General features: G+C 34.0%; 1 protein-coding gene across 1 annotated transcript; it reads right to left on the minus strand.

Annotated features, from left to right (window-relative positions):
* Window positions 1-564: 564 nt before the first annotated feature.
* Window positions 565-7,527, minus strand: LOC140151076 (ciliary microtubule inner protein 5-like). Its single transcript, XM_072173276.1, has 3 exons — window positions 6,563-7,527; window positions 5,508-5,547; window positions 565-5,185 (listed from the first exon to the last, which is right to left on the minus strand). The coding sequence occupies exons 1-3, from the start codon at window positions 6,838-6,840 to the stop codon at window positions 4,994-4,996; spliced, it is 510 nt and encodes a 169-aa protein (XP_072029377.1). The 5' UTR covers window positions 6,841-7,527; the 3' UTR covers window positions 565-4,993.
* Window positions 7,528-16,383: the final 8,856 nt, after the last annotated feature.

Raw genomic sequence — 16,383 nt, forward strand, 5'->3', positions numbered from 1 at the left:
ATGCTAAGCTTGAAGAGGTTTTGGTTTCTGGTATGCAAGTTTTGTTTACACTTGTATAAGGTAATTCTAAAACTACTGAAAATTATGTTGCTATGTCATGTGCAAGTGTATATATCCCAAAAGAAAGTATTGTAAACATGTGATATGTCAAATGATCATAATTATAGACAAATAGAATATTTACCAATTGTAAATAACAGATAATAAAATAATATTATAATAAAAAATCTTTGTTTCACATGTTTTCTATTCATTGTCGTATTATTTCGTTGTTGCAAAATCAGGTGGTGTGGTGGAGACAGAGCATTTCTTTGGCATCTATGGATAAATGCATACATGTAGGTACCGTGTGAATGTTGTAGTGCAGGCCGATCTATTCAAAACTTGTATTCATCTATTGCTATGGTAGTTATTCCTGTTACATCATCACTTCGATGGCGAATAGACAGTACATGAACATTGTATGCTACCAAATATATGAAAACCCAAACAGAAAAGAGCAACAGAAAAACTCCATATTCTTTAAGTATATAAGACAATTATTTATTATCAAACAAATTATGCAAAAACAAAAACAAGACAAAACACATTATTAGCAGATGGGTATCCAAGTAGGGAAGCTATTCTCAAGGACGCCAAATAAAATACAGGAAAAATACTTCTTACAGTACACAGTATAAAATAACATGCAAACATTGAAGATTATTTGCTTACATCCCTCAAAGATGGATTTACTTGGGGTAAAATGAATGAATACTATTTGAGCAGTACAATGTACATTAATGCTTGTATAAATAAATTTATTTTAAGATTCAAAACAAATACCAGGGCTAGTCGTCATCAAGCAACTATAATTGGTATGCACAATGTGGAAGGTTGACCAAATGCATGTTTTATTGATTAAAATATTCACAACTATCTGCCTCCCAAATCAAAGCACAGTACCTGCAAGGTTAAATCAGCCCTTTTCAAAAACACCTGCTCCACTACAATGTAGCTGCTATAATGTATAGCATTTTGTTTTACAGGTAGATAATGTATTTTGATTGAGGAGGGCAGTGCAAATGTACACATTGAGGGTTGAGAACCAGAAAGCCTTAACTCAAAATGAACGCCTGCTGGCTCTCAACCCTTGACATGCGCTTTGAAAGGCAATCATATACACCAGATTATGAGTGCTTAAGACTGCTTGTGTTGTTTCTATGAATTTTTTGATTGCAAAATTGTACAAAAACCTGCAAAATGACATGTTTTTCTCCTTCTCCCTCCAAAATATTCCCATTCATTTGGCAAAACCTGATATTTTTAATACACAATATGAGTGTTGTATTTGTCTGAAATCGCCGTATCATACAAGCAGTGTGACAAATATAACACAAAATACAAATACATTAAGATTGTATATGGTAGCTTATGGTAATTGTACATGTACTCTTTGTGTTTGGTTTATATAATCGTTAGAAAAATATGCATATAAATCATAATTATATACAGTATAAAAAAGAAAACAAGTATGAATGATCGTTAAAATAATTGACATGACATAAATCTTATTTTGTGTCATCTGTAAAAGATAAAGCAGTTTGCAAGTTGTAGCAACGACACTGACAATGGCAGGTGGACGTCAACATGTTTATCTGTAGTATTCACCGAAGCAGGTGATATAATCTGATGTCACGAGATGCCTTACAGCAGTGTACAGGTGAAAACCTGTTACCGGAACTTGTTGAGTATCTGAATACGTGAATCATAGTGTAATGCCGTAGGCTTATTATAGAAGACAATAAATGATAGGGAAACCTAAAAGAGAACACGTCTGATAAACAATAAGTTGCTGGTTTAAATTCATGTGCGATACGTATGTACATGTACTCTTGTTTGCTTGTGTACATTTTGGGCGTAGCCATTTACTGTTCAATTAGCTTAGATTCTCGAATGTTTAAGATATTTGAAAAAATAACAAATTGTGCCCAAAGTCATCAAAGAAAAGTGTTAGCACAACCTTAGACCTAACGTGATTTATACTTTTCAAATTCCAAAGTTCAACTTAAAACCGCACTTCTTTTCAATTTTGCCTCATTTTAGGCAGTTACTTGGGTCCACCAAAAGGGTTCGCGACCTTTTTACAAATCGAGTAGGGCATAGACCCTATTCAATTCAGCAAAACAATCTGTCCACCAATCTGTCCTGCCATTTCAATTGTTATACCGTTCCGGTTATTGGATAGGTTCTATAGGTGATGATATGGTCCACCGGTTTTTGTTACATAAAATTATATGGTGAGATTACGTTTTATGCATACCATTATTCTGAGCATTATTTTTTTCCTAAACAATGACATTATAATTATGGATTAAGTTCTTATTTCAACTGGTTTACAATGTAAATTGAGTTTTATTTAATACCATCATTCCTTCCCAAGAATATCAGCATTCGCTTGACATTTTCAGATACAGTGACTTTACTAAAAGGGTCCATTTTGTAATTTTAAGGTAATTTTAATTTTGAGAGTTCCTAGACCGAAAGACAAGTGCTGTAATCATTCGTGGTTGATTAAAAAAAATGAAAAAAAGTTACCAAAAATTTCAATTTTGTATCCAAAATTGGCAGATTTATAACATGTGTTCACTTCAGAATCTATTCAAGATATAGAAATGTGTACATAACCAATGTATTTTTATATCTTTAATAGATCATGAAGTGAACACAAGTTACAAATCTGCCCCTTTTGGATACGAAAATTGTAATTTTTTGGTAACTTTTTTACAAATATTTTTAATCGACTGTGAATGATTGTATTATAGCACTTAGTTTTTTCATTTTTTAGATTTTGCGTTTTTGGGGGTAAATCACGGATTTTCAAGTAACATTTTTTGGAAAATCTAGGTGCGTTTTTTCTGGCAGGCCTTTTCCAACGGCGGCTATTATCAAGTATATACCAGTGTCAATATTAAGAAGACAACAATTACCTACATGTAAAATTAAACACTTTTGAGAACGTGCCCATGTAGATAAAATAGTCACTCAAATTATAAATGAAATAATATGAATTGTATTTTTCTTTAATTGCAGGATAGTTTTGTAATTAACACACCAAAGGCAGGTCGAAGACATACAATATCTATCAATAAAATCGAAGATTGTGTAAAAATATAAAATCCCAACTGAAAAATGATAAAATATACATGTCATTTTAATTTGTGTGATCCGTAAACCGCGGCGCGTTCACTGCAATTATGACGTTATTACATGATTCGTCAAGTCAGACACACTTCATTTCAAAACAAATGTTTGCATGTGCTTTTTAATGTCAAAATGCACACTTTTAATATACTCAAAAACTGCACACCAAGGATATCAATGACACATTTTCATCACGAATCTTTAAATGTGTAATGCAAACATTTATACAATCTCGTATCATAAACTACCCTAACCCTACAAAATGTATCTATCCCAGGGGGTTCGATTGGAAGCCCCCTCCGCTGAAGGTAAGGTACCTTCAATCCTCGAAAGAAGTCTTGGAACACTTTTGTGTCAAGAACGGAAAACTGACACCCCTCTCTCCCGTGCAATGTTGGCAAATGCCAATGTCTTCAGCAGTTTCCAAAGTGTTCCAACATCAACATAATTGATTGATGGGGAGAAGGGAAGAGTAAATCATTGTTGTATGTGTCATGTTTGTCCATAAACAAAATACACATCATTTCAATGATCATTGCAAATTCTGCACGGAATTACGACAACGTTTACCAAGCGTTCCAACTTCCAAGTACTTTTTTTCGAAGATTGTAGCCTGATGATATCAGTTTTTGGTAGGGTGAAGGCCCATGGTCAGTAGTACATTATGCACGAAGATGACTTAAAATCTGCGGATACTCGATGAACAAACTTTTGGTTTATTTCGGTTTTAAATCAATACCGAAACCGAAACCGATTTTTTTTTTCATTTTTAGTTAACAAACCACAACCCATCCACCAAACCTTATTTTACCCTAACTTTAAAACCGCAACCCAGCTCATCTAAACTTGACCCTAATCATTAAGCCTATTCCGGAACCCTTACCCTACATGTAATTCCCCAAATGGGAGAAATTGATTTCCCCTGTCAGTGTTGTTATTCACGAATGTGTTACTAATGTTTTACTTATTTTATTCGAAATTGCCATATTTTTTTTTATTGCTAATGAAAATAATGAAGGAGAAACATTTCACATAATTTTGGAAATATGAAAGAAGAAAAAGCAAGAATTCTAAAAATTTAGCTTTTTGAATACAGAAGCTGTTTTCATCCGTGTTTGATTTTTTATTACGTGCAAGAGATTTTTTCTTCCATGTTAGAAATGTAATCAATAGGTCGTCACTGTACAAAATCTATGCTTGGACCTATTTATCAAATTTCTATAACATGCAAGAAAAAAGCCCTTGCACGCAAGAAAAAATTCAAACACGGACGAAAAAGCTTTTGCACCCAACAAACTAAAATTGGAGTTTTTCGAATTTTGAGTATTTCAAAAAACATAATCCGAGTACTAATATGCCTAGTCTGTAACTGATCGTGGTCCTACATGGACTATTCTGACATGGATACACCGTTTACAGAATGTACGTTTACTTGCCCGGAACACATCAGAATTCAGGCTCATCGCACCTTTTCAGAGCTTTTCAGTGACGTAGACTACCGTCCGGGCACGCCCGATGAAGACCATGATTCCCCAAATTGTCCTTGTCCAAATTTTGCCAGGTAGGCCAACAGACATGCCAGAGCTTTATTTGCGCAAAGAAATGCAATTTGGGCATAAACCACGAAGATAATAATCACGGTCTCTTGTTTATGCGGGAGAAATTTGGACTCCGAATCCATCTGATTTCATTACATAATATCAAATGAAACATATGTAGCAATGTTGCAGCAGTCCGGGTTCTGAAGAATTGCAGTCACATTATGATGTTGTAAACGCATATCAGTTGTTTTTCTTATCTTCGAATATGATCAGTCAACGTAAATCAAGTCTTTATTTCTCTTCTTTTGATGTCCTATACTCAGTTTATGTTGAAGGCTAATCATAGTCTTTGCAGCAGTAGTACTTTGACGATGTCCCAAAACTTGATTAGAGGTGTTTGGTACGCTCTCGGAAAATTTGGTTAAGTTTTCTGGTGGTTTCTCCTTTTCCTTCAGATTACCCTGGAAACACAAAAGAATGCAATAAACAATTTTAACTTTGTTTTAGGTATAGAACTTAAGATGCGGAGTTGAAGTGGGTGCGATTCCCGACGTACAAATCACTGTTGTAATTTTTGTCCATAAATCTTAAAGTAAGCTGACTACGGTACGGGTACGTAGGAGTTCCTTTACTTAAAATAAGCATTTCAATGTTATATTTATCGAAATTGCTCTTCTGTATTTGCGTAGCATATGCTTTACAAGATAATTCTGCAGTTGTTGGTTTTTTTTTAATGAAAATTAAGGGAAATCCAAACAAATACAAACAAAACATTTGTCTTACCCTTTTGTCGTAATCTTTCAGAAATCCCCATCCTTCATCCCTGCAAAATCACATAAGAAAACGATAAAATGCCGCATTTATTTTCACGGGCTGATACAGTAACGAGTTATTTGATTTAATCAACAAAGCAATTTTAAAAATAATATTAACACATGATGGAAAACACCTTTTTATAGAAGATACGGTGTACGTGGAAATTACTTTTAGAAGATACGTGGCGTATAGATTCTATTTTCTGCCTTAAGCATAATTTTAAGACTTGAAAAAGACTTTTATGACTTAAAATAACACTGTCTCCCGAGTGACTAGATTTTCTTATGGATATCAAATAATTTTGATTACTTTTAATTCTCCAAGAAAATTCAGACTAAATACACTTCAAAAATAAGTGTTACATGTAATATAAACACTTTTGAGTAAACACCAATTTGAGCAATAACGCACCAATTTTAACACTTTTGTCAACAATTGAACGCCAGTTTCAACACGTACATGTGTATTTTAACACGTGTACATGTATGTTAAATGTTACATTTAACATATAGGGTCATGTGTTATATATTTTAAATGTTACATTTAAACATGTGTTCAGAAGTGTTAATAATTAACATCTAATTACATACATGTATCTTCTTTGATCTAACGCTAACGTTAACAAAAAGTGTTTAATAAAATTGTTAACATTTAATGGCATGTTAATACTTCAACGTGTTAGAAATTGTGTGTATAAATGTAACATACATACTGTATATGTTTAAAATTTAACATTATGTTCAAATATACACGTGTAAAAAACGTAATACAATCTCTCCATTTGGAGAGAGCTGAACTGACAGTCTATGATTAAAAGTTACTGTTAAGTGTTAATACAAGTTCAAATTGGTGCGTTAGTGTTAAAATTGATGTTTATTAGTTATAGTGTTTATTACGAGTTACTCAAATGGATTTTTGTTAACAGTGTTTTGCAGTCTATAATGTTTGAGCAAAGATAAAAATATAGTTGTTTTGTTTTACAAACCATGAACGGTTATCGGGTATTTTATAATTATTATTACCATTTCTTGATGGCTCCTTGTTCTCTCCCCACGGACTCTCTCCAGATTCTATCTTCAGTAACAGCATCACATTTTCTGTAATCTACAGCAGTATGTCTTCTTGATGCAGCTGGAGGAGCACTATGGATCTCTCGCTTTCTCTCAGCCGGGATGCAGTTGTTATGGTAGGCACTAGAAGCACGAGATGGAGGAGAAATGTGATCAGGAAATCTGTAACCTGCAGATGTTGCTCGATCGTGTCTATTTTCATATCGTTTTGAGTATGAAACATCACCCATTTTGATAAGAATTCAGTTTATGTCAAATACATATATGGAAATAAATTGAAATCTATTTGATGTATTTCAAAGTGTACGTTCATATAAAATACAGATTAATTTGAGCAAGATGTTCCATATGAATTCCCAATACGCTGTGTTCAATCTGCTTATATGGCTACTTCAAGTAGCCAAACATGTCTGGTTCCAGTAAAGAAAACGCCTGCATATGAATTCTGTATTCTCCCTGCCGTTGTAAATTGTAGAGAGGCATCAGTGTTCCAATATATTTCACAAGGCAATTACTATGCGAGCATTCGATCCCATTCAATCATATCCATTCGCCATTCCAATAACATTATGTACATAACATAGAGAATAACGATTTCTTGAAGCACGAAAATATTATTATTCACTTTTGGTACATGTACTTGTACAAATCTCTAGAATGCTGATGGGATATATCATTAATAATCATAATCGATACCACATCATAATTGATGTGTTGTGTTATCAGTCGTCCATCTTTCACAAGCCATATCACGAAGCAGTGAAAACATAACCAGTCCTACATGTAAACAACATACAGCTCAGGCCAAAATAACATAAGAACAGAACATTTGATTTAGAACACACGCTATGGGGTAATAGCACATAAGGACAATCCTCAGTCTCCTCTGTTTTATTGGATTTTCTGCGACAAAATCAATATATTACTTTAAACACTTTCATTGCTCTTTATTCAGAGGTTACCGAAAGTCGCTTAGGTTCATTGGTTTGTTGCTAAGCACTGTTAAACAACCAGTTTGCGCATGTGTAATTTGATTATTGGTTTAATCGGAATAGTTTATCATGTGTATACTCATAGATGATTTGCATGCCGTGTGTCGTGAAGTGGTGTTCTCAATAGGGTGGTGTTGTTTCATATTTTAGTAAAAAATGACCTATTTGTAATAAGTAAGCACCTTTAATCATATCCAATGCCATCAAATTTGCATTCATTTTAAAGCCTATAGTGTACTCCTTAATTTGATACCAAACTTAATATTCTGAGGTTTTTAATTAAAAAGTTGTAAGTAATTAAGTAAACGAAGACGCAGGGTGGTGCAATTGGGATACGGAATTGGGATACGGGACCATGTTAAGTCTATGGGAGAAATGAGCACTCGGCTCATCAAGGTTTTTCAATATTACAACAATGAATAAAGTCTTTAAATATGATACTGCCTAAAGCCTTAGAATGTACTCTTTAATTTGATACCAAATTTGATGTTCTGAGATTTGAAATAAGAAAGATTTAATTAATTAAGTAAACGAAGACGCTGGGTGGTGCAAAATTGGGATACGGCACCATGTAAAGTCTATGGGAGAAACGAGCACTCATCAGTTAATCATGGTTTTCTACATTACAACAGTGAATGAAGTCTTTAAATCTCTACTTTTATACTATTAAGATCTATTTGTTTTGTGATATATTAATTAATATTAATTAATTAATTAATAATTAATTAATCAAGTAAACGGAAGACGTACGCTGGGTGGTGCAAAATAGGGATACGGCACCATGTAAAATCTATGGGAGAAACGAGTACTCATCAGTTAATCATGGTTTTCTACATTACAACAGAGAATGAAGTCTTTAAATCTCTACTTTTATACTATTAAGATCTATTTGTTTTGTGATATATTAATTAATTAATTAATAATTAATAATTAATAATTAATTAATTAATTAATTAATTAATTATAATATAATTTATGTTGGACTTGATCTCAACAAAAGTATCAAGAAACCCGATTTGTATGTCCTAAACTCAGCTGATCATGAAGACATAATTTGCTCTGTTAAAAAACTGAATACTGGCAAGCAAGACTGCTATTGCAGGGAAGAATCTGAAAGTGAGTTAAACTTGTAGTTATTACCTGTACATTTTACATTTTGAAGTCAATACAAGAGATTGGTTCTTTTAATTTTTTTAAACTGAACAAAATTTACATCTTATGTCGGCATGTTTCGGTGTACCGTAAGTGACATCACACCACAGAAAGTACCCTATTTAGGTGTAACCTTATCAAAGTAAACATTTTTAGGATGGTTGTTGCTTGCACTTTGCAAATGTATTAATGTTTTTAAGAACAACTAAGATTTTAGTATAAAGAGGCCCTTGTAGCAGTTGAAGTATTATTTTTGTATTTTCCTCAAATTTTGATGGAAAATTTTGTAACATGTCATTCCGTGTATCAAAAAAGTGCATCAAGTAGGGGTAACTCTATCAAAGTATACATTTTTGGGTGGGTTATTACCTCTACTTTGCACCAATAAGGTTGTTTTTTTGATAGGTGCTATGGTTTGGATGTTACATCATTTTGAGGAGGTGCTACTTTTTGACAACTTTTTCATACATATTTGGATTTTTACCTGATTTAGACTTACCCCTACTGTAATTTAGATGACATTTTTGGAAAGATTAGACTTTTTCCATTCAGAAAATGTTTACTTTTGCTATGATAGGATCTATAATTTGGAAGTTATGAATGTTTCAATGCAAAATGATGCGCGAACCTAGAAATTTACTAACGAAACGCAAAGGAACCCCACTTCAAGACACACGGCCACAAACGTGATTGTATGCAATTTTCTCTAAACTTATTTATGCAAGCGAAATGGGACAGGTTGTTATAAATAACAATAACATGATAAAATAAAAATAAATAAATTGCAACAAAATAATAGAGGCTAAATAATGTCTCCAAAAGATTTGCTAGAAAGTTTTTGGATGCACATTATGTCGATATGATCATGATGATGGAGTAATGAAAATCGCTGTGCTGTGTGCAATATATTTTCTTGAATTGGAATAGAACATTAAACGAAAATGAGTTTGTGTTTGACGGTACCCATTTATCAGCGTTAGGCTATAGACCAATCAAAAACTATTCCGCCAAAGAGAGATTAAAAATCAATTAATGAGTTTCAATTTCAATCTGTAGATTTAAAAATTAAACTTAATTCCCCGTCTTAAAAGGGCATTTCGTGATCTACAGCCTCACCCCCCCCCCACTTTTCTCCAAATATTTTGAGATTTTTGACCACTGGAAACCTCTGGTTACATAATGTTTATGTACCAAATATTTCTTGCAGATTAATTCGTTCAGCGAAAATATCGTCAACCAGAACGAAATTACACACAGTGGCCTATGGAATCGGAATCAACTAAAATTTTGGGAATAAGCTTTTTTCGTGGATATCTTCTGAAAAATGTCATAAAAAGAGGATGCTAGGATCACGAAATCCTCCTTTAATTTACTGAGATAAGTTGAATGTTAATCCATTGGATTAAGAATTTTTTAACCTTTGTTTCTTAAATATCCTCTTTTCAATGAATATAGAAACCGACCTTTAGAGACAAAATTTAATTAATTGAAAATCCTTACACACAAGCAAACTCGGAGTATACAGCCCTTAGTGCAATTTTTTCAAAGCATATCTTCTCGACAACATCATATGATATAAACTAAATGATGAATGATGACCTAACCATATTTAGTTTATATTGGTATACACGTGTTTGTTTTAGAGGCTTGGAAACTACAAAATGCTCTGAGAATGTTTTGAATTAATAGAGTAAGGCAAAGTAACACTGATCAATATACCTTTTGTTTGAAGCAAATCGGGCGTACGGTTTGCATGTTTGTTTTTATCAGTAATCAATTATGTAGTTAATGAGCTAATAAAGCTCATGGATATGTAAATTTTGCCTATATTTTGCTGAAAATCAATGCATACATGTTCAGGGTACTTTTATTGTGAAGAATGTTGCCTTGAAACTGGGATATTTGCAGAATTAATGAACTAATTTACATAAATGTCAATGCATTCATTATCTGGATGTCATAGGAACACTTTGGCCAAGTTTGAAACCAATATTTTGTTAAATAACATGAATAATAATGTATATAAACTATTATGCATTGGTTTTATAAGCAAAATATTGGCAAAACTTACATATTAATGAACACTTTCAAGACATTTAGCTCATTAACAATATTGATTATTGATAAAAAACGATACAATACAATACAATACAATTCACAGAAATTTGCGTATCGTGAAAACCGTACCCCCGATTAGCTTCAAACAAAAGACATATTGATTAGTGTACATTGACCTACTCAATTAGTCTAATACATGCTTAGAGCATTTTCAAAATGCCCTAATTTCCACCTAGAAATAGTGACATCTTTTCTTGAGTTATAAACTCAGTTACGTACCTTTTTCGTTGCCCAAGATACCTTCCACTAAACATTCTGGACCAAAATCTTCATAAGATAGCATCATAATATTATTTATTATAATATAAAAATATGTATTAACTCATTGCAATTGCGAACATTGATTCGTTAACAAAGATCGTTATAAATTACGAACTTCTTCTATAATTTGTTAATGACAACAGCAGGTCAATTTATACTGCAGTGCTATATGTCCAGTTCCACGGAAGAGTCTGGGAATGAGCAGTTTGATTTGATGGAGCAATAAAAATCGCTGTGCTGTGTGCAATTTATTTTCTTGAATTGGAATAGATGTGTTTGACGGTACCCATTTATCAGCGTTAGGCTATAGACCAATCCAAAACTATTCCGGCAAAGAGAGATTAAAATTCAATTAATGAGTTTCAATTTCAATCTGTAGATTAAAAAAATTCCCCGTCTTAATTTACTGAAATATATAAGTTGAACGTTAATCTATTGGATTAAGAATTTTTAACCTTTGTATCTTAAATATCCTCTTTTCAATGAATATAAAAACTGACCTTTAAAGACAAAATTTAATTAATTAAAAATCCTTACACACAAGCAAACTCGGAGTATACAGCCCTTAGTGCAATTTTTTCAAAGCATATCTTCTCGACACTATAATATCATATAAACTAATTGATGAATGATGACCTAACCATTTATATTGGTATAGATGTGTTTGTTTTAGAGGCTTGGAAACTACAAAATGCTCTGAGAATGTTTTGAATTAATAGAGTAGGGCAAAGTAACACTGATCAATATACCTTTTGTTTGAAGCAAATCGGACGTACGGTTTGCATGTTTGTTTTTATCAGTAATCAAGTATGTAGTTAATGAGCTAATAAAGCTCATGAATATGTAAATTTTGCCTATATTTTGCTAAAAATCAATGCATACATGTTCAGGGTACTTTTATTGTGAAGAATGTTGCCTTGAAACTTGGATATTTGCAGAATTAATGAACTAATTTACATAAATGCCAATTAATTATGCATTAATTATCTGGATGTCATAGGAACACTTTGACCAAGTTTGAAACCAATATTTTGTTAAATAACATGAATAATAATGTATATAAACTATTATGCATTGGTTTTTTAAGCAAAATATTGGCAAAACTTACATATTAATGAACACTTTCAAGACATTTAGCTCATTAACAATATTGATTATTGATAAAAAACAATACAATACAATAAAATTCAAAGAAATTTGCGTATCGTGAAAACCGTACCCCCGATTAGATTCAAACAAAAGGCATATTGATAAGTGTACATTGACCTACTCAATTAGTATTAGTCTAATAGGCCTACATGCTTAGAGCATTTTCAAAATGCCCTAATTTCCACCTAGAAATAGTGACATCTTTTCTTGAGTTATAAACTCAGTTACGTACCTTTTTCGTTGCCCAAGATACCTTCCACTAAACATACTGGACCAAAATCTTCATAAGATAGCATCATAATATTATATATATAAAAAAATATGTATTAATTCATTGCAATTGATAACATTGATTCGTTAACAAAGATCGTTATAAATTACAAAATTCTTCTATAATTTGTTAATGACAACAGCAGGTCAATTTATACTGCAGTGCTATATGTCCAGTTCCATGGAAGAGTCTGCATGGTCTGGGAATGAGCAGTTTGATTTGAGTTTCAACAAAGTATTATTTTATTTCCATTGTGTTTTTTACGTATCGCGTCATGATATAACCGTGCCGTTTAGACTTTGTGTATTTACATAGTGATATTCTTATTATACATAATGAATAAATTTAGATGTCAATAAATAATATAGTAAGAAAACGAAATACTTAAACTTTTATGTTGACCACGTATCAAAATTCGATTAAAATGATTTTTCATCAAGTGGTTTGCACACATAATAATTTATTTATTACATTCTTGGCGCATTCTGAGGAAATCAGTTTCGAAAGTAATCCAGCCCATCATCATGCAGACGCGTACCCTAGAGTTTTATTGCGGGGAGGGGACTTAAGGGACTTAATGGTGTCATCAAGCTGCTTAGAAAACTGAAGCCCTTTTCCGCATCTGGACCTGATGGCATTCCAACAAAGAAACAGCAGAAGAAATATCTCCCGTTGTGACTCTTCTCTTTCAAGCATCCATCAATCAAGGCAAGGTTCCATCCCAGTGGAAGAAAGCTCAGATCGTCCCATGGCCCAATCTTCAAGAAGGGTAGTCGTTCCGATGCAGCCAACTATAGGCCGATCTCCCTCACATCAGTTTTGTGCAAGCTTTGTGAACACATCGTACACTGCGCTGTAATTCGCCATCTCAGTGCCTGTGAAGTCTTGTCCGATGCACAACATGGATTTCGCCAGCGTAGATCCTGTGAGACTCAACTGATCATCACATTGAATGACCTGGCCAAAGGATTAGACACCAAATCCCAGACTGATGTGATTCTGCTTGATTACGAGAAAGCGTTTGACAAGGTCTCTCATCGTCACCTCTTGAAGAAAGTCGAACACTACGGAGTCCATGGCAGTACCCTTAACTGGATCAGGGACTTTCTTACCAACCGATCCCAAGTAGTCGCTGTTGATGGCAACAAGAGCTCTGAAGCGCAGGTGACATCCGGGGTTCCACAAGGAAGTGTTTTGGGCCCTCTACTCTTCGTCATTTACATCAACGCCCTTCCAGATTGTGTGTCTGCCTCTACAACAAGACTGTTCGCTGACGATAGCCTAATCTACCGGAACATCACTGTCACATTAGAATCGTAAGCCTGTAATTAATTTAGTAAATTTTGTTGTGTTTGTTATAATTGCGCACCATCGCGTCTTTTTAAAAGCATTGCTTGTTGCTTTAAGTGAATTGCCTGTGACTTGATGTAGTTTTTGCAACACATTGTTAGTACATTAATTTATTTTTCTGTAAAGTTTGAATACTTTCAAATGTTTGTTTCTATAAAATCATGTTTGAAATTAAAGTATTTTATAGGGCATTTTGGTATTACCTTGCAAATTGGTGTTAGATTTATTTAGGTGGTAAATGTAATGTGTATATATTTGTGTTTAGAGTCGGCCAAAATATTTATGTTTGATTGTAAATTGGAAAAAAATTAATTTCCTATTTTCTTGAAGTTGGTGCATTGCAGTCATGTGCCACACCCAAAATTTTATCTTTGTCATGAACATGACGAATGAATTGCGCTTTTGATATCATGGGTAAAGTCTTAATTAAGGGTGTTTTCGAAGTATGGTTTCGCTTTGTAATTTAGGTTTGTTTGGGAATGTAAAATTTTCTGTCATTAAAATTAATCTTCATGCTTTTGAAATCGCATCTTATCAAGTTTAATAAATTTGTTTTGCTTTGTATGCTTGTGGACTGTGGACAAATATTGTTAGGTCGTTTTTCTATTTCTATTTGTCCTCAATACAGTGCCACCTTTTTTCTTTGGTTTGGATTTTTCATTTGGAATTACGTTTTACAACTGAAGATCAGAGTGTACTTCATCCATAAAACCACAATGGAAAGATCAGCTCTTTGAACTACAAAGCTTGGACAGAACTTTTACTATGAACTTTAAAACACAATGGATTCTTTGAACCTACTGATATTCATATATAAAAAAGGGTAATAGTATAAAGCATATAGTTCATCAATACCAGGTATGTCAGTTTTTGGATGTTCTAAAACATACTGCTAATAATTGTCAAGCTCAACAAAAAACGTTATATCACTCTTGGAGTTTAAATAATCCAGATCATCATTTTAATAATTCTATATTACAATTATATTTTTGTACATGTATTTGTTTGGAAGAAAGACTTTAAAAAAAAATTATTAAAGTTTACTTTCTTGTGAAGATTGATATATATATCTTTGTTTTTGTATCTTATTTTGTTGGATAGCCACTAGATCACATAGTCAAATTGATCTCCCTAATTCTGGGTGACAATCACATCCCCAGAGGACTCAGTCGCTCTCCAACGGGACCTCGACGCTCTCCAGAAGTGGGAATCTGACTGGCTGATGAGTTTCAACGCCTTGAAGTGCCAAGTGCTACGTGTGACCAACAAACGCAGTGGCGGATTTAGAGGGGGGCGCACCCGGCGCGCGCCCCCTCTATTTTTTGCAGATCGGCGCCTGACTATGTGTATTTTTGCAGAGCGGCGCCTGACTTTGTGTGGGCGCCGAGCCGCTGCGGCGACGGCGGAGGCTCGGCGCCCCCTCTATTGAAAATTCCTGGATCCGCCCCTGAAACGTAAGCCCACTCTTGCATCCTACTCCATCCATGGCCACACTCTGGGGATCGTGAACTCGGCTAAGTATCTCGGCGTCCATCTTGATTCCAAACTGAGCTTCAACACTCACATAGACACCATCACCAAAAAGGCGAACTCAACCAAGGCCTTCCTGTCTCGTAACATCAGCCACTGCAGCCAGAAAGTCAAGGAAGCAGCCAGCCTACACTACCTTCATAAGACCAACTGTGGAGTACGCAGCATCGGCATGGGATACACACACACAGCGTAACAACAAGGAAGGAAGGAAGGAAGGAAGGATGCTATCATTTTCTTCGGAAGGGGCGGGGAAAATTAATTTTTAAAAAGTCGGCGTCAATAAAATTGAGACCCTCCTCTATTTCGGCAACAATAATTTTTATGACCCCCACCACCGATACACCGTACCTACACAGGGCCCTACATTTTGGTCATCAAAAATTGTATGACCTCCCTATTTTTCTTTCCATACATTTCTGACCCGCTCCCCAGTAGGTCCTATATTTGGGATTGGGAACCCCCCTTCCGAAGAAAATGATAGCTCCCTAAAGTGAACATTTGTACAATTTTTTGCGACAAGGTTGACAATAATAAAATAATCGCCATCAGTACTTTCAGTCCGCCTACTATACAAAGATAATTATTAAACAAATACACACAACATCACCATCCAAATACATTTTCCAGAGATTAAATTTCTCTTCATACCAATGTAAAACAATAATAAAAACAACATCAAGCAACAGCAAACAAACAAACAAACAAATAAGCGAATAAACAAGCAAGCAAACAAACAAATAAGCGAATAAACAAGCAAGCAAACACGGAAACAAACAAAGAAATGGCCAAATAAAGGAAGAGCTACACGTATGTACATCGAAACTTTTTTATGTAAATCGTTTTTCGTTGTGTTTGATTGGGTGTGATTATGACCCTATCGACCAATCAGATGGCTGTCATTTTCACACGGGCTATAATTGCCTACGAGCTGTGGCTGGCTGTGGGTA

The sequence above is a fragment of the Amphiura filiformis genome, chromosome 4 (genome assembly GCF_039555335.1).
Source record: "Amphiura filiformis chromosome 4, Afil_fr2py, whole genome shotgun sequence".
Lineage (NCBI taxonomy): Eukaryota > Metazoa > Echinodermata > Ophiuroidea > Amphilepidida > Amphiuridae > Amphiura > Amphiura filiformis.

Bases quoted from the DNA above. Each gene is read 5' to 3' on its own strand.
- LOC140151076 (XM_072173276.1), bottom strand. From the start codon at position 6,840: ATGGGTGATGTTTCATACTCAAAACGATATGAAAATAGACACGATCGA. The intron at 5,548-6,562 runs GTAATAATAATT...GTGATTTTGCAG, and splicing joins CAAGGAGCCATCAAGAAATG to GGATGAAGGATGGGGATTTC. The intron at 5,186-5,507 runs GTAAGACAAATG...TTGTGTTTCCAG, and splicing joins TGAAAGATTACGACAAAAGG to GGTAATCTGAAGGAAAAGGA.